Source organism: Cydia pomonella, chromosome 2 (assembly GCF_033807575.1).
Source record: "Cydia pomonella isolate Wapato2018A chromosome 2, ilCydPomo1, whole genome shotgun sequence".
Classification (NCBI taxonomy): Eukaryota; Metazoa; Arthropoda; class Insecta; order Lepidoptera; family Tortricidae; genus Cydia; species Cydia pomonella.
The window spans coordinates 12,260,233-12,280,455 of NC_084704.1; the positions used below are offsets into that span (position 1 = coordinate 12,260,233).

General features: G+C 37.1%; 1 protein-coding gene across 3 annotated transcripts in view; it reads left to right on the forward strand.

The window, feature by feature from the left end:
• LOC133534402 (rho guanine nucleotide exchange factor 17) overlaps positions 1-20,223 on the forward strand; it is a 197,358-nt gene that overhangs the window by 173,860 nt on the left and 3,275 nt on the right. Inside the window, exons 6-18 of one of the 3 annotated variants that reach the window (XM_061873491.1) lie at positions 381-609; positions 8,611-8,923; positions 9,106-9,197; positions 9,438-9,660; positions 9,961-10,052; positions 11,930-12,060; positions 12,705-12,865; positions 16,084-16,176; positions 16,650-16,909; positions 18,105-18,125; positions 18,557-18,737; positions 19,083-19,150; positions 19,684-19,820. In XM_061873491.1, the coding sequence (XP_061729475.1) occupies positions 381-609; positions 8,611-8,923; positions 9,106-9,197; positions 9,438-9,660; positions 9,961-10,052; positions 11,930-12,060; positions 12,705-12,865; positions 16,084-16,176; positions 16,650-16,909; positions 18,105-18,125; positions 18,557-18,737; positions 19,083-19,150; positions 19,684-19,820 (2,001 nt within the window). The remainder of the gene's footprint in view (positions 1-380; positions 610-8,610; positions 8,924-9,105; positions 9,198-9,437; positions 9,661-9,960; positions 10,053-11,929; positions 12,061-12,704; positions 12,866-16,083; positions 16,177-16,649; positions 16,910-18,104; positions 18,126-18,556; positions 18,738-19,082; positions 19,151-19,683; positions 19,821-20,223) is intronic. The other 2 variants (XM_061873494.1, XM_061873493.1) reach the window with 2 other exon arrangements.

Below are 20,223 nucleotides of genomic sequence, written 5' to 3' on the forward strand. Positions count from 1 at the left end.
TACAATAAACCTGTGAAATCCACCAGTCATTAGAAAAGACACTAAATATTATCAAAGAGAAATTGAAATACAGGTGGATTGTCAAAGTAAACTTACTGCTATCTCTCTCTTAGCCACAGTAAATTTACTGCCATCTTCCGACACATTATTAAAACTTTTAGGACGCCATTTGACTTTAATCCTTATTCTTTCACTGATATGTGTTAAATTTGTTAAATATCAAAAAGTGGCGCCATCTTACCGAGCATAGGCCTAAGGTATGGCGGCATCTTATCGAGCGATGGCGCCATACCTTTGGCCTCATACAATCTACCTCTATTTCAAATTCTCTTTGGTATTATACGTCAGTCTCAGCACATAACATGTAAATTTTCTTTCAGTTCACTAAACCCACTGTCATGGACACCTACATGTCCTTTATCAACAACCTGAAGAAGGCGAAGGAGACGATAAAGACTGCTGCAGCGTCACGGCCAGCGTTCGCCAAGTTCCTGGACGCGATGGCGAGGGACCATAAGGGGAAGTGGTCGTTGGACAACCTGCTGATCAAGCCCGTGCAGAAGTTTCCGAGCTATAAGCTGCTGATACAGAGGTTGATCAAACATACAGGTGACTATTTAAAATATCTTTAAATAACACAATTTAGCAATAACGATAATAAAATGTGAATAAAAGTACAATAGAAACTTAAACTAATTAAAAACTAAAAATCTATATCTAAAGAGGGCCGCTGGGGCATAGTGCCAAAGATACTGGCAGCATTTCCTCGCTGAATCGCAACGCTTATTCGTTGAGCGAGGAAGCTGCCAGCTCTTTTGTCCCCTGTAACGTCAACCAGCCGTTTGGCCAAATCATTAAAAATGCTCTGAGCTCCCGGGCCCCACGGACCGAGGGTCTCGACACCGAAAGGAGCAAAGTTATAATTGGCGTCGAGATCCCTGTATTTCCTCCTTTTGAGGGTCTCGGCAGCCTCGGCAGCCGCACCCGCTTTCTTTGTAGTACCGTGAAGGTGAGACGGTGCCAGTGTGTCCACGCAGGTCGCGTCCCACACCAACACTCGTCCCATCCTCCACGGTATCAGTGACATACCATCAGGTCTCTTGCCATCGTCCCGGGCTATACCGGCCGGCTCAAGTATCGCAGGCACGTTGACGGTGACTAAGAGACCTGCGGATAATGTCGTTGAGCGCGGCGTGACGTGACAATCGCCCCGCGCTTCGCTGGCAAGACAGACCATGACGCCCCCGCTCGTCCACGTCACTCCCACAGTGGCATTTATGCGGTGCACAGATTGATACCCCCAGGCGCAACCCAACTGCAACACGGAGGGTGTTTCCATCTAGATGAGTGCCAGTTTTGGGAGAGGGATATGCGTTGAGCCAGTGGCCAGCCTCCCTACAACCAACTGCTATCAAACGAGCTCGTTCAGCTCCTTCACTGTTATCTAGACATGTGGTATATGTTATTTTCGATAAAGCATCGTCCCAGCTCCTCTGTGATTTTGGATTATATGGAGGGTCATGTCCCGGGCAGGCAGACAGCCAGGCATTTCTAGCATCGTCCAGGTCTGAGATCTTAAAGTTTGTGGGTAAAGCCCTTAGGATTTTTCCTATGAGATCAGCAGAGCTGTGAACAGATGATAGAAATGCCGGCAGTGATACGCTAGAAATTCTGCGTAACCCCAATCCGCCATACCGAACGGGTAGAGACGCTTGTACCCATGATTGATCGGAGAGCTTTAAATTAAGAATGCGCTCTATGTTAATCTTGACTAAGGAGTCTACAGGCAGCAACAAATTTGGTTGTTTCCAAAATGGGCTGCAGCGAAGCATATACGTTAACTTTGGAACAAAAAGGCAAAACTTAAGAATAACGAGGGCCGAATGGGGGCTGATTTCTAAAATTATTATTTTAAATTATTATTATTTATTGTTGTTAATATAATAGAAGTGCAAATGTTTTATTGGGATATACTTATTGCCTGGTTATGGATTGAAATATTCTGGTTAAATTGTATTCATTAACGAAAAAGCAATCATTATCCAAGACTTCCTAATACCTTCCAGTTAAGGTTCGTATGGTATGATATTGATAAAAGCTTATTATGTCAATGTAAAAAAATCAAAACTGTTAACATGTTCACCGCTAAGCTACGGTCGTAGCGCTACGTCGTAGCCGATAGCATAAGTTTTCCGGTATATAGAGGAAATGCTTCGTAAAGGCAAAACGACAACGTGTCGTGCTTAGCGCTGAATGGGTTAACTAATATAAATATATATGTTCTCAAATGTAATAAAAACATATTTCTTGCCTATACTACGAGTATTTATAATTAATAATCAAACGAACTTACCTGTGAAGTTTGATTACAATTATGCGAGTATCCAAATCCAAGACAACAAATATAATTTACTAGCAGCAGTACACGTTATAGTGCAGTCCAAGTCACACATTTTAGAGATTATAGTATTTAAAAAACAAGTTCGCGCTGTCCCTCTCACTCGCTACGCTGCGTTCCTGCTTCGACATCGCTCTTCCAGTACTCATTATTTCAGAGTTATTTTTGTGTTATTAACAGAGACTATTTTATTTTCATTTTTGGGGATGGGGGGCGGGTCTTTGTTGTCTTGGATTTGGATACTCGCATAATTGTAATCAAACTTCACAGGTAAGTTCGTTTGATTATTAATTATACTTCGTATCCAAATCCAAGACAACAAATATAATTTACTAGCAGATGTTCAGAGCTTTGTATTTAAATTCAAATCCTGAATGCGAAAATAAAATAAAATATCGATATCAAATCAGTATGTTACGAACATACTGATATTATTGATTTTGACTAAAGAGAACAACGTACCACCTAGAAGTTATTAATTTATATCCAATTTAAATAATTATTTATGTATCCACATAGTATAAATGTAAAATGTATGAAAAAATGAAAAATGAAAATGAAAAATATTTATTTCGTAACTTATAAGTAGCTTTTTACATCTGTGCCGATGCCTCTTTTTAAGTAATGAATATACTTGTATTAAGAAGCACCGCTCTCCCGTAGTGGTAGCTTACAATTTTGGTGTGTACATTACATATACAGGCCATAAAAATAATATTCTATTAAGTTATATAAAATTTAAATTAAATTAGTTAGGTACTCACTAAGTTGTTACAATTTTGCTGGTTCTAAAAGGCATAGCTTACAGAGAGTTATTGCTTCTTATAATTAACCTATAAGTAGATACTCTTATAAATATGCATGAACGCGTGAGTGAGCGACTGTGTATGTATGTGTGTGTGTGTGTGTGTGTGTGTGTGTGTGTGTTTGTGTGTTTATGAGTGTGCGTGTGTTTGTGTTTGTGTGTGCACGTATGTTACACGTGTAAGTGTTTGAAACCCGCATGGATTAGGTAGTTAAGTATTTAGCAACAAGTTTTCTATCTCAAAATAGCTTTTTGTTTTCAACCATTTAACAACCTTAATTTTACAGTCGTGGGTAGTGGTAGAGTAAATGTCAATATTTTGGTTTATCGCATTGTACAGATTAGCAGATTGTGCTGACTGCTGTCTCCTTGCAAATACTGTTTTGAAAATAGGGGGGTTAATTATTTTGGTTTGTTTTTTTACGCCGAGAATCTATTATTGGTTTGTAAGGGGTTTTCTTATGAGTTTTTATAATTAGTTTTAAGATATAGAGTTTTCTGACAGACAACAAATCGCAAGATAAGTATAGGTCAGTGGTAGGAAATCGGTACGGTTTAAAGTACATGACTTTAAGCAATGACCTTTGTGCTCTCTCTAGTTCTAAGAATTTTGTTTTTGTGGCACCACCCCATACAGTAATACAGTATGTTATAACTGATTGAACCAGAGAAACGTATATTTTATTTAGCATGTCCTTAGTAGTTACATGCCTTAAATTTTTAAAAGTCCAGATAAGTTTTCTTATTCTCGTCATAATACATTCTGTGTGAGAGTACCAAGTTAAACGTTGATCCAGCATTATACCTAAATATTTTGTGCGCTCGACTTTATCTATGGCGGTACAGGAGCACTCAGTTTGAGTGCTATTTTGATAAGTGTGGATCCTTATTGTGAAGTCGATGCCTGGCTGTGTGCGGTTGTATTTTGTAAAACAGATATAGTTGGTCTTACTTGTGTTTAGGGTGAGTAAGTTATTGTGGAGCCACCCAGCAACCTTTGTTAGTCCCTGTTCTGTGAACGAGCGCACCTCTTCCCACGTGTTTCCGGAGAATACAATGGCAGTGTCGTCAGCATAGGTAAATATTGTGCCAGCTTTAATATCCATATTGCACAGTTTGTTTATGTAAATTAGAAACAGAGTAGGACCTAGGACGCTGCCTTGTGGGACACCGTAGGAAATAGTGCGCTCTTCACTTATATAATTTCCTAATTTAACCTTTTGTGTTCTATTTAAGAGGTAGCTGCGAAATAAGTTTAGAGGGGTACCCCTTATACCAATACTTTCCAGCGTGTCAGTAAGAATAGGAACAGAAACGGTATCAAATGCCTTTTTGAGATCTAAGAACACTGCAATACATTTTTTATTTGCATCTACTTTATTTATTATAAGTGAAGAAATATCAGTGACCGCGTCTTCAGTTGTCAGATGTATGTATAGCATAATAAAATTAAGGAGTGAAATTGCTCTTGGTATTTCATTTCGTTAATATTAAAAAAGTATAAAACTTTCTTTGATTTCACTGTAGCATATTGATAAAGTTGTATATATCTTAATATTCACAAGGTACAACTATTTTTATGTCATTTACAAGCCAGGACGCCATTAAGTGTAAATGTGTTTTCAAGCTTTCGTTGGCTCTAAATAAGTTTTAGATGGGCATTTTCTATCTGTAACCATATAAACAAACCATTTTGTATAATTTAGAATTTACCAACCATTCTCTGGATGTAATTACAACGGAGACAAACAAGCTTACGGCCTGCCTGATGGTAAACAATCACCGTAGCCTATGAATGCCCGCTACTGCAGAGGTATATTACATGCGCGTTACTGACCCTAAAATATAATCTAATTTTATGTTACGACACTTTAAAGTTAATTTTGAATACAGCAATCAATACTTTCCTCGGTAAATAGCCTTTGAGTGAGGTAGATAAAGGAGAATTTTCTTAATTGTAAAGCTACCATAAATATCAAGGCTATATGTAAGTACTTTAAAACTAAGTCTGGACAATTACTAGTAGAGTATCCTGTAGGTATTAAGTATTTGAAACTTATCACTTTGAAAATATAGATGGACTAATTTTAGTTATTACCACAGATCAAGAAATAGTAATATGATATTATTTATAACTAAATAGCTAATCTCATCTGCTTATGCGTATCTGAACGATGATGGCTACTACGCTAACAAGTGGCAAGGAACTTAGGTAGATTATGTGTTGAGTTATGATATATTTGTGAACAAAATATCTGGCATGACTTGTAACTTGTACTTCATTTTAAGGAGTAACATTTTTTAACGTTACCTACAATAAAACTGTACAGTGTGCATTGCGACGAAAAATGAAAACTATTTAAGCTTTCTTTTACAGCAAGACAATATGACAACCCGAGCATTTACATTTCAGACAATAATAATGTTATTGTTAAAGGATTTCAACCCTTTATTGCGATTATTAATCTAGCTACTTAGCGCAAGCGACTGCAACACGTGGCAGCATAACTCTAGTTGCATGGTTGCACAATTTACAGCACTTATTTCGCGTCGCGGGATAGTGCATCAACGGCGGTTCACCTCTTGTTTGATGCGGCGATGTTCCCCTGAAGTTTGGAGCTGAGAATCCGTAAGTAAATTGTACCGGATTTATTACATTAGGCTCGTTGATATGGTATATTCTTGACAGCATATCAAAGCTGACGTTTGAAGTTATTAGGAGTATATAACAGCGTGATATGAGTACGAATCATAAATTTGGGTTAAAGGGTTTACAGATATATTTTTTCCTATATGTTGTTTACATACAGCATTTCTTTGTCTGTAAGGGCAATGACATTGCGTACATTTTGTTTAAGGTATTTTAGGCCGCATTAACACCTATTAAATTACCTCAGCGTAACAAGAACCTCCTTTATATTTCATTATTTTTACAAGTCCAGTAAACTTTAGCTCAACCTTAAATATTTTTGCTCTTTAGTCCCTTATATTTACATGCGTAAAGCTACTTCCAATACTATTAAAGTCTTCAATCATTACATTGGCATCAACACTGTTATAGTAGAGCAACGTTATATATCTTTGACGATATCATTTTGAGATATGTATAATGACCGACTGTAGACCGAAGAGCGAAGTGACCGAAGAGCGTAGCGACCGAAGTGCGAAGCGACCGAAGAGCGAAGCGACCAAAAGGAGCAAAGCAACCGAAGAACCAAATGACCGAAGCATTATAACCTCGACACTTAAAATGAAGCACATATAGCCTCGACGCTGCGAAAATGGAGGCCTCGATACGATTATTGTGGAATTGTATAGTACATATAACTTAAAGTGCGGCATATATCTTCGTCACTGCGACAGCTGCGACAGCGGACCCCTTGACACAATTATCGTGGAGTAATGATAGCATCCTCACTATGACGTGGGGCAAACTTAGCCTCAACACTACGACAGCAGAGCCCACGACACAATGATTGTGGAGTAATGATAGCCTCCTCACTATTAAAGTGGGGTACATATAGCCTCGACGCTGTGAAAGCGGAGCCCTCGACACAATATTGTGGAGTAATGATATCCTCTTCACTATTAAAGTGGGGCAAATATGGCTTCAACGCTGTGAAAGCGGAGCCCTCGACACAATGACTGTGGAGTAATGATAGCCTCTTCACTATTAAAGTGGGGCAAATATAGCTTCGACGCTGTGAAAGCGGAGCACTCGACACAATGGTTGTGGAGTAATGATAGCCTCATCACTATTAAAGTGGGGCAAATATAGCTTCAACGCTGTTAAAGCGGAGCCCTCGACACAGTGATTGTGGAGTAATGATAGCCTCATCACTATTAAAGTGGGGCAAATATAGCTTCGACGCTGTTAAAGCGGAGCCCTCGACACAATGGTTGTGGAGTAATGATAGCCTCATCACTATTAAAGTGGGGCAAATATAGCTTCAACGCTGTTAAAGCGGAGCCCTCGATACAATGATTGTGGAGAAATGATAGCCTCTTCACTATTAAAGTGGGGCAAATATAGCTTCGACGCTGTTAAAGCGGAGCCCTCGACACAATGGTTGTGGAGTAATGATAGCCTCATCACTATTAAAGTGGGGCAAATATAGCTTCGACGCTGTTAAAGCGGAGCCCTCGACACAATGATTGTGGAGTAATGATAGCCTCATCACTATTAAAGTGGGGCAAATATAGCTTCAACGCTGTTAAAGCGGAGCCCTCGACACAATGATTGTGGAGTAATGATAGCCTCATCACTATTAAAGTGGGGCAAATATAGCTTCGACGCTGTGAAAGCGGAGCCCTCGACACAATGGTTGTGGAGTAATGATAGCCTCTTCACTATTAAAGTGGGGCAAATATAACCTCGACGCTGTGAAAGCGGAGCCCTCGACACAATGATTGTGGAGTAATGATAGCCTCTTCACTATTAAAGTGGGGCAAATATAGTACCATGTCGTGAACATTGCATTTTATGCAATCATAAAATGAAATCTAAATAATATTATATTAGTAAATAATACTATAATAGTACGTATTACAATTATTTAAAGTTCAAATTGTAATCTATTTGTAGCCCCATACTTATTTTTTCCGTAATTTATTTATTCAAAAAAGAAGGTAGTTGTAGTAAGTGATTTCGTATGAACGTAAAAATTACTTACTTGATTTCTTAGGTAATAAGTTTATTACGCTAAACGAATATTCCTACAATTTCAAATTGAAAGTTTAACTGCCCTGTAAGTATGGCAAACGAGACTAGACTTGCCGAGCTGAATAAACATCAATTTTTCGTTCGAGGGTACGGCGGTCGGCAGTTCAAATAATGTTTTGATTCTATACTTCTTATTCAGCGCACAATAAACATTAATCGAAACACAATTAGGTACACATATTTAGAGGAACACTATTTTGGCGAAAATACGTGTGACTCGGACTAACACAAAAACATGTAATGAGTACTGGAAGAGCGATGTCGAAGCAGGAACGCAGCGTAGCGAGTGAGAGGGACAGCGCGAACTTGTTTTTTAAATACTATAATCTCTAAAATGTGTGACTTGGACTGCACGATAACGTGTACTGCTGCTAGTAAATTATATTTGTTGTCTTGGATTTGGATACGAAGTATAATAATATATCTCTGAGCAACAACTAAGTCGAGTCCAGATTGCTTAAAATTTAGCCAAGTAACAACCCAACACATAACAACAACCCAATAACCCTTACACAACACAACAACACTTAACACGAATAACCCCTTTTAAAGCCACACGCCTATCGTGCGAAGGCGCACTCATCGTGAACCTTGTCAAAATGCACGATGGTTGATATTACGTTGTAGCCGCGCGCGTCAAAGGGTTAAGAAGGTTTTACATGACGCCTATGTTTAATGTTACAGACCAGTCCCACCCCGACCACAAACTGCTACTAGAGGCTCAAAAAGAAATCCACGAACTGCTAGAACTGATAAACTGTACAGAACGAGAAAGTTTAGAGTTAGAACAACAACAACAAACTCTAAGGGACCTGGAACAAATGATCGAGGGTCTCAATAATCTGGCAGCAGCAGAGCGGACGTTTCTGAGGCACGAGACGGTGTCGATGCTGTCTGCACAAGGGACCATTAAAGATAGAGCCCTGTTCCTTTTCAATGATACTCTGTTAATAACGAGCGTGAAGAGAAGGACAGGGACTATGAAGAAACCCATTCCGTGAGTAAAATATTACATATTAATTATATTGTTAATGAGCAATTAATTAATTAAATTTAAAAAAGACAGAATCCATGAACAAATATTGCAATGAGTTTTCTACCCGAACACATATTTGAAGTTTAATTGTTTTTATACTTTGAATAAGTTATATTGTTATATTGTTTCATTTAATATTACAGAACATACCAAAGTAATATAGCAAGTCAGATGGAAGGTAATAAGTACAAACTTTTGATGAGGATACCATTAGCCGATCTCGAAATCGTTAAAGGTGAGTAACATTATATTTTATTTAAAATAATGGGTATTTTCTAGTAAATATCAACCTCGTAAAAAAAATTAAAACATTGTAGATTTTCTTAAATTAAGTTTATAGGTTTGTGCACCCTGCATTCATTTACTTATTGATTATCCGAACCTACAGAAATCATAAATCATATAGTATTAATTAAAATGCGATAAATGTGACATATAAGTTTTACTCAGTAATTTTTTTCCTCGAAAATTACAGCAAAGGACGAAAACCTCCGAAGGGTAATGCACGAAGTGGAAACGCTGACAGAAGACGTAAAGACGCTGACACAAATATCTGAACAAGTGGCTGCGTTGCATATGTCTCACTCGCACTTAGAGGAAATAGTGAGGGATATGCTTCACACGATGAACAGGCAGTTGTCGGAGCGACAAAATAGTGATACGCAGCTGTGTTATATGGAGATTAGTTTAAATACTTCGTAAGTATCTTGTTGTATTTCATCAGGCAGTTTATTTAACGAAACTAGTCTTAAAAACTGCACAAATACGTCACAAGAAGTCAAATAAAAATAAAATAAAGCCCGACAAATTTTGACTCCTTAATAGAAGCACAAATCATGTAACCTATTGTAAATAATACAGAATTAAAACTAAATCTTCATAAATTCGAAACGCATTAGGAGTATTTTTTTAACAAATAAGCTACTGCTGATGAAGACAAATTACTGGGATACACTTTGCGTTGGACGCAATATTAATGAGATTTTGCAAAATTTCAGAAACGGACCAGAGAATCTTACTTTAATATTTCCAAAGACGGAAAAGAGAAGCAATTGGGAGGAACTAATAAACGAAACCAAACAAAAGTTATGTAAGTATTTTTTTTTTCTCAAGTCTCTGGTGTAAAATGACCACATTAGTCTCGAAAGAATCGGATGTTTTATAAATCTATAAAATTTTCGTCTCTTTTTACCCGACTGATGAGGAAGGGATGGTAGTGATAATATTTTTGACAAATGTGTGATGTTTTGAAACGTTTTACATTTTTCCAGGACGGACACTTAGGTTTTCTATAAAGTCTGTTGGAAGTAAGTAATGTAGTCGTAGATATACGTGGTGTGAAGTGTAACAGGAGAGAATAATTAAATATATTATCTCCTTAGAATATCCATAGTTATCATCTAGACTCTAAAATTTTCTTTCGTTCTATCAAATGTACATTTGTAGTAAACCTAAAAGTGGCAATCCATAAGAAGTGGATGTTCTTTCAATACGTCTATCAATTTGAGCAGCTAAGATGCGTGTTGCTTTTTCAGAGACTTTACAAGATTTCTCGTTTGCATTTTTTTCAAATTCAGATTATTCGACCGGTTTGGCCTAGTGGGTAGTGAAGTGACCCTGCCCACGAAGCTGATGGTCCCGGGTTCAAATCCTGGTAAGGGCATTTATTCGTGTGATGAGCATGGATATTTGTTCCTGAGTCATGGGTGTTTTCTATGTATTTAAGTATTTAGCATTAAATTTGCGTACATTTAATTATTTTATTCATAAAATGCAGTATTAATTAAACACTGTTTTAAAAACCAACTAGGTATAAAATTAAAACATTTAAGTATTTATAAATGTTTATATATTATATATATCGTTGTCTAAGTACCCTCAACACAAGCCTTATTGAGCTTAGTGCGGGACTTAGTCAATTTAAATAAAAATAAATATAAAATAAATATTCATAGGACATTATTACACAAATTGACTAAGTCCCACAGTAAGCTCAATAAGGCTTGTGTTGAGGGTACTTAGACAACGATATATATAATTATTTGTAAATACTTAAATACATAGAAAACACCCATGACTCAGGAACAAATATCCATGCTCATCACACGAACAATGCCCTTACCAGGATTTGAACCCGGGACCATCAGCTTCGTAGGCAGGGTCACTACCCACTAGGCCAAACCGGTCGTCAAATTTGTGTAATACTGTCCTATAATATTTATTTATTTATTTTTATTTTTAATGTTATAAAAACAAAAACTATGAAAACATTGTTTTCACTTTCTTTTAATATTTCATACGTAACTAATAAATTCATGATAATTTTGCAAATAAACCTTTTCATTATTCACTCCTGTCACAAGCCACACCATGTATATATTAGGTCAGATATTTCATATCACAATTTTATTTTATCGTTAACGATATCGAACTTAAATCCGCGTACAGATTATAAGTAATTAAATTAAAAGGGTGAACGGAAATAAGTGAACAAACACAATAAGCCGGATGTTGATTGGAAAGCAATGAGTTCACTCGCGGTTGATTCACAACTAACGGAAACCAACGGTACTGTGTACGAGTAACTGACCTACGGCGTATTTTGCACAACAATTAGTCTTGATTGTTAGTCCTGTCCTTAGATCACTGGATAAAAATAATAACACATTATGTCACTTTAAATATATGTCAATATTTCCGTTTCGCTTTTTAGGTTACGTAGTCTTTACTAACTATACTTCTTCCCTTGTTTTGTTCCTCGACATCCTACGTATTTTTTAATCTGGTGTATCTTTAGTTTCACATAGCAGTAATTTTCTGACGTCCGTTCCATTTTTGTTTCAATTGTACCTGTGCCTTACTCGTAGTCTTTCTGGTTTCTTTTCCGCCTCTATTTCTGAATCCGTCCGTAATAAATGTGCTTAAGTAAATGTAAGTAATTTATTATGAAATATAATGTATTTTCAGGTATATATGGTCAGGAGAGAACTGCGCCAGAGTTCCTGTCTCCCGTGCCGATCAGGAAAACTCGCGCAGGACTGCAGTTCACGTGCGCTGCGCCTACTCTACCGCCTAAAGGGCAGGCACCTGATGTTTGGGTAATCTATTGTACAAGTACATTATTGCGAGACCGAGAAACTGCCATCTGTAGACGAATGATATTGTCTAGTGTAAAAGTGGGATAGACGTCTAAGGGGGATAGATGCCACCGTTTATACCTTTATACGTATATACGCGACTTATGCGAATGGTAGGTCTACAATTTTTACTTTGAATGCAAACTTACCTCCTCCTTCTCATTGGGCAGAGCCGATTCATGCGGACGTACGTGTTTTAAGCTATGAACCGGGAACCATTTAACGCGACAAAAAAGTTGTGAATTTGGATTACGTCATATCTTTGTGCGCTCTCGAAGCTTTTGAACTGATAGGTTAGTAATAGGGCAGGTCACAACTTTTTATTAATGGTAGGTACCCGTCGATCCGGCTTGTTTTGGGGATCAAATGTCGATGTGGGACCCATTGTATCAAAGCAATACAAAAGTCAGATGTTCATAGTTTTTTAATCGATACTTAGACTACACGTCAATGATACATCACGCTTGAGTTGAGGCGTCTTGAAGTATGGAAAACGAGAAAAAGCTTTTTATATTTTGGAAGTAAAATTTTTTTTATCATTTCAATGTATTTTTTTGTGATATAAGTGTGTAGCCTAAAACTTCATCTTTCACTCTCGATTCCAGGTATGCAACAGCGACGGCTACGTGGGGCAAGTGTGCGTGCTGACGCTAACTCCAAAACCGCAAGTAACGTCGTGCAACGGCGTGTGCAACGCGCGCATCTTGTGCGTGGCGTGCATACCTCCAGCGCCTGCGCTCACCAGGCAACAGACTGTCGATATACCGTAAGTGTTGCAATTTCTTTTGGCCGATATAAACAATACGCAACTTTAAGCGTGTTAGAACTATTGCCAAATGCATAAATGACGTCATTCAATGGCGTGTGCAGCGCGCGCATCTTGTTCGTCGCGTGCATACAACCCGCGGCCGCGCTCACTAGGCAACAGGCTGTCGGTATTCCCTAAGTGTCTTTCAATTTAAACTTTAATCAAGTTTGTGTAGCCTGCACACCGCATGAGCTCACCCGGCAACAAACTCTCGGTATACCGTAAGTGCTTAATTTACTGGCCGATATAAACAACACGGAACTTGGTAACGCTGTCAACGAAACCGCACGTGACGTTATGCAATGCACATATTTTGTTCGTCGCACCTGCGCCCGGCTATAAGTATAGACTGTCGATATACCGTAGGTATTTATCTCATATAAGTAATCTAATGCCCAAGCTAAACTTCAGTCAAGCAAGTTTGTACATGGTGTCGCCTATGTAATTAGCCTCATGCATGAAGTTTGAATTTGAACTAAATATTATTTATTCGGGTGATTTGTATTGTACCCTTATAGCCTGTAACAAATGCATTTAAGTTATCAAATTATCATTTTATTGCTTAAAACAAATAAAAAGTAGGTACAAAAATTGCACGCGAAATGCTAATGAGCGAAACGCAATGACATTGGTCGAAACGTCACGTGACGTCACTCTTCAGACAGATTTGTTATTTTGTTCTGCGTCGCACTGATTTTGAAAGAAATCTAGTATATAAATGTATTTTCCTCGCGATTTAGCAATTCAAAATAGTTATATCTCAAATATCGGTTATTGTCGACTAATTAAAGATAAACACTTGGTGGAGTTTCAAGTTTCAATACACTTATTATTTAAATTTGCACGTACTTACATAGATATAACAAGTCGATCAAAAGTTTAACGCCAGCTACACACTAGCTTGCAGTTAGTAACACGATAAATTACGGATATTATTGCATTATTGTAGGTTTGTAGATGCATGTATTATTGTAGATATCTATCATCAGTAAAACTTCAGTTAACTTATTGTTAATAATTACAATTCCATAACAATACATCCAAGTATTTTCCTCTCCACCCAATCTCTGTTTCACCCAGGTTTTTTGTTTCGCTTTTTTTTAACTTTCGCATTCCCGCCAATAGGCAAAGACCCGCCAACAGTGCTAACTTCAGAATGTGAGAGTCAGAATGGCGGGTGTACCTAAATAAAATCAAATGAAAAGCATACCATATTTTTGTACCTAATTTGTACTATTTAGTACCTCGTTTAAAATAATTTGTACCTCACGGTACGTAAAGTTATCATCAAAAAACAGGTCACCCGCCATCCTGACAGTCAGAATGGCGGGTGTACTTTATTACGCTATGTTCCCGTGGTTATTGATAAATTCTATAAAAGCCAAATTTTTGTACCTTTTTTGTACCTTCATATTCAATTATAATATGAGTCATTTTATTTGTGCTTTCCAAGTTTTGCTCATTTTATATTTTGCTTGCTATTACAATTTTGCAGGCGTTATAATTTTTCAAGTTATCGATTTAATTTTTAAGAAAAAACGCTAAGGTACAATTATTTTTATTACGCCAGGATTTAGTACCTTTAATGTTTCATCTGTTAAGTTCAAATAACTCAGAAAATCATGTCTTAAAAATGATTTTTCTTAGGAAGATTTCTTTGAATTGGCGCCTAGCCTTTTTTAACGCTAAGGTACAATAATTTTATTACGCCAGGATTTAGTACCTTTAATGTTTAATCTGTTAAGTTCTAATAGCTCAGAAAATCATGTCTTAAAAATGATTTTTCTTAGGAAGATTTCTTTGAATTGGCGCCTAGCCTTTTTTAAGACATGATTTACTGAGTTATTTGAACTTAACAGATTTGATTTGTAGAAACAAAGTTGGTTTATTCTTGTATACTTTGATTTAATTTTTATTAGAAAAAATATTGAGTGCTATTGTACATTGTGAGCTGCACTTATTTAAAAATAATAAAACGAATAATTAGTGTCAAGTAGCTGAAATACACGAACATAATTGTGTCTGATGAGTGACGTCATCGACTCTGTAGAATGTACGCCAAAAATGATGAGCGTTTCAACCGCTCAATATTTTTCAACATTATTATATTTAAAAAAAAATTGACGATTTATAAAATTATTTTAATTTTTTTCGATGTTCAACCGATATAAATAATGATTTTTAAAAATCATGCATGAGGCTAATAGGGTTGTTTCCGTCTACAAATCTTAGGGCAGAATTGTATCCCAATAAATTCTTTGGGATTATAAGAACATGTTAAACTACTTTTAGGGGACCTGTAATAACCATATTTTTGTAAATATTGAATTTAAAATATCTTTTGGCACACGTCACGTGACCAAACTCGAAACGTCTTTGAAGATTCTGATGACGTCACAACTCTCGGATTGACACTGTTGACAGTTAGGCGATAAACAAAAAATGACAAATGTCAGTTGACAGTTCGTATCTTCTACGTGTGTATGTAGTTATGTGTCAAACCGTAAACTGTGACGTCACACAATTTTCAATGAGCGTTTTGGGCGCGAAAGCATCTGTCAAAATATATTTTGTTAATTTAACATATTTAAAGCCGTTTTTAGTATAGAAGTTTAGGGCAACTTTTAGTTAATATAGAACCAAATACAAGCGTTAAAAAAAAAATTGGAAACAACCCTATTGTCGGGCATATGACTGTTTGACTATCGGAATACCGTAAGTATCTTTCTCATATTATTAATTGGTGCCTAAACTTCAGTCAAGTTTATGCGTGCTGACCTTTGTGCAAAGCTGCAAGTATCGTCTTGGCAATGGCGTATGCATCGCGAGCTTATATACGTCGAGTGCATACCTTATTGTGGACGAGACAGTTGGTATACTGTATGTGGCTAATTTGATTGGATTTTGTGAGTTATATTATTTAACCTTAAGTATCATTTTTACTAGTTGACACTTAAAACAAAATCGAAGACGTCGCATTAAATAAATATATTTTAGTCAGATATTGTCCCAAATATACCGACTTCAAATCCCTCTTTGGATTTTATTTCTGTAGCTTTCATTTAGGTGGGATTTTATTTCTGTACAATGGTACAGAAAATGCGGTAATGTATCAAATGAATGCATTTGATACATTATTTGCTCATATTAAACTTAATTCCGAATTATTATTTTAGAACTTCGAGCTCCCTGAACAGCACGAGTTCAGTGAAGCCAGGCATTAGCATATCCGACCCTGATGACAGCTGCAAAAACATACGATTAGACAGGTATGCCCATAAAATATTCAAATTGTAGGTACTTATGCCATTCCACATCACAGATTTTACTTAGGTCCAAAGACGGACACATATTTAACCCATACACTGTCGGCGTTATTCATAATCGCGCTACAAGCCTCAATAAGCTTTTAATCGATTGTCTTAATCTGTCATTTTGACTTATGTATGTTTAAGTAAGGATAAAACACGAATGAACTAATTGAGGTTTGTAAAATTGTATGAATAACTAAGGGGTGGATGTTTAATAAATCAGTAAAAAATATTCAGTGTCGGTTGTATATTTAAGATTATAATCTCTTATCTTAAATAATCAAAAATAATGAATAGAAAGTATAGGTATACAATTGCTACCTTAGTACGTAATCTGAACTCAAAGCATCATCTCTTTTATCAAATATTTTATTTCTTAAACTGTGCTATGTACTAATTTAGCTATTAAAAAAATTAAAATATGTTTTAAGCTCATCATCAAGCGAAGACGATGACGACGGTTCATCGACCAGCGAGAACCAAGACGCCGTATCAGAGCGAAGTCAGGAATCCGCCAGCCTCCGACTGCACGGGAGCCTCACAGCATCCCTCAACCACAGATCCACGCTCACCCCCAACCACAGCAAGAGCCTGAGCACGCCCTACACGGGGCAGAACATGCCGGTGCATCCTGTGATGAAGTCCAATTCGAATCCAGCGGTGGACAAGCAGGCTATGGGGATCACGACATGTGAGTTGAGAGCCTAATAGTATTTGAATTAAAAAAGGTAGGGCAGCTTCCGCTTAATTCAGACGAGTGAAGAAAAATATTATAGTTGATGATTGATATATTAATCATTGTTTAGCCCGTAATCATTAAAATATATATATATATATATATATATATAAACTAAGTTACCATCTAAACTACTTATCCATTTTAACCAACCATCTGAATTGAAATACATTCACTGCCAGCGACCCAGTAGGCGGGTTTTCCGTTCGTAGGCGCTTTTATCTACAAAGCGGAAAAACGCTAACGCTGCAAGCATAGTGCGAAGCTCACACTGACAGTGAATGCGGTAAGTGGAAGGTAAAGCTCGGACGCTAAGCATGGGTTTAGGGTTCGTACTTTAGGATTTCCAAAATTAAATAGTACATCCAATATATGTATCTATTAAAAACCTTTTAAATGGAATGACACCAATAGTTAGTCTCCTTGCCTAATTTCACCTTTGTCCTGGCTACTTATAATAATACTCTGTATAGTTTAAATTAATGTTTTTACAAGCTTTTATTTTATTATTTAACTTGCCCTCTTATTATGTATGGGGAAATCTTGCAAGTTAAATTTGACCCACTTCCCGGTTTTCGGTGAAGCTGAAAATTTGCATACATACGTAAGTCGTATGACAGTGCAATATTATGGTACCATCAAGCTGATCTGATGATGGATACAGAAGGTAGCCATAGGAACTCTGTGATAAAACAACGCAACCTAATTGTGTTTGGGGTTTTTAGAATTGTCTCGATGAGTATTAGTTGCCTGTATAAAAAAAAGTACAGTCAGCGATAAAAATAAAGCTTGTACCAAAAATGAAAATTTTGCCAAAAACTTTTAATTGTTACCCTTTTGGCCTCTTTAAATTCTATAAAATATCAGTAAGTAATAATATTAGTAGGTAAGTATTCATTCTCTATCAGCTAGAATTGTATATTATCGCTTTTTTTTTCGATTATTCGCGTGGATATTTCATTCTGATATGATGATATTGAAGATAGACAAACATTACTTACTGACATGCACATCAATTGTAGTAGTGTATGTTGGTCCAAAAATGTTTATAGCCCTACCTGTATTACCTTATTTACCAGTACCATACCTGTATTAATTGTATGATATAATCGTATTGACGTAACTTTAACCTCCCCACATCGGCTCTCAGTTTCAGGACGTTCCATTCTGGGTATGATATTTCCAAACCTTTTGCATGCACAATATTTAATTCCAGAACCTAATTAGTACCGTCCGCTTTAGTAGTTATTGACACTTATTAGAAATATGCACTACTTTGTTATAATGCAGAGCTAAATTGTTTACTTTATCCGTTGTCAAAAGGCCACCATTATCATAAAGATGCAATAACAAATCGACCTTATAGACAGTCGACTATAAATAGGTATTATCTGTTGCACCGCGGTATCGAAATATTTCTACCTGCTGCTTACTTATTTTTTATTTAGAAGTAGCCATCCGTCCATCTCGCTCGCACTGATGTGGTGCGATAAAGAGGGAATGCGATCGAGTTCACGTAGACGCTAACGTACCTAAATGTCAAACATCAACTCCAAATCGAAAGTACACGAATTAAGTAATTCAACTGGTTGTTTGAACCAGGTACCCTGTCAACGCCCGCCAGTCGCCAATCCTCAGAAGACAGCGCCACGACCGCCAATCAGCCTACTATGTGGCTTGGCACAGAGGACGGCTGCATACACGTCTACAACTGCCTAGATAATATTCGGATCAAGAAGAACAAAGTGAAGCTGCAGCACAACTCGGGGGTGCATTCTATAGTGTAAGTGTACTTGTTCTGGTTCTTTAAATATCCTTGGAGAGAATAGCCTACCGGCTCAGCATGGTCAGCCAGAATCCAAGTCCAACTGCCTAAATAAAAAAACGCATCAAGAAAGAAAGTCAAGTTACAGCACAACTGTGTATTCCATCATTTACAGTAACTAAATACACCATAGCTCGTGTTTTGTTGAAATGTTCCTCAGTTAGGTTGATTTCATGTTTAATAATTTTCTTTGACATTAAAAATACCCAGTATTTATTAGCATTTAAATAACCTTGGTTTTTCATAACGGTAACGGTACAAAAAAATCGAGGATTTTAATCAAAACAATGTTAACAATTTCAGGTACATGGAGGGAAAGGTGTTCGTTGCCCTTGGCAACGGTGACCTCGTGGTATACTGCAGAGATATAGGTAAAAACATGTACTCAATTTAAATCAACATTAAAATCTTTAAATTACGAACTCACACAAAAATATCCTGTAGTTATAGATGCCAATGTTAAAATAGTATTTATCTATGGAATACATCAAGGTTCCGCCCTCGGTCCATATAATTAGGTAAGTCCTAATAAGTTGTTTATTATTTACCAGAAAATCTTATCGTGAAAATAGTCAGCGGTGGCAGCATGGTTCCATTTTTATCACTTGTCACTATGCCTGTCACTTTCGCACTTCCATACTTGTTAGAACGTGGCAGGCATAGTGACAAATGATAATTGAGCCGACCATCTTAGCCCTACAGGTATCTATGTGCTATATATTAAAGCATTAAAAGCATTAAGCATTTTATTATTATTATTATTATATATTTTGTATATAGCGCGGACTTCTGATTGAATTGTGTGGTATTTCTTCGGTTCCGTGAAAAAGTGCTGAATCCTCCACCAGAATAGTGTAACCTGATAAAAAATATTTTTTGGATTTGATTTATCACTGGTTTCCAGACGGTTCCTGGACCGAGCGCTCCACGATCCCCGTGGGCACGGGTAGCACGTCGGTGACCAGCATGCTGCTGTCCGGCGGCAAGCTGTGGTGCGCGACGCACTCCTCCATCAAGATCATAAACCCGCAATCGTTGCAGGTTTGTTTTTGGGAAATCTCTTGATTGAAAGTAATAAGTATTCACATTTAGATCTTGTTGTCTGTCAGTTAAGAAATACATATTAGGTTTGTAGCTCCTGACGTTCATTTCGCTTCTAATCTAACAGAATGCGCAAACTGTACCATGCCTTTATATTATGATACTTTGTACGGACTTAGTAAAATCCCTGGCAAGTAGTGAAACTGTAGAGGCTCAGGCGATAAGACTGGCAACAAGGACCAAAAACCTGAACCGCCCCTTTACACCAAGGCTAAAAGTCACCGAATACTGTGCTCGGTACCAGGCTATCAAAGTTTTTAATATGCTACCCACAGAACTCAAAGCTGTTTCGAACCCATTCACATTTAAAAATAAATTGAGGTCATTTCTGCTAGCAAAATGT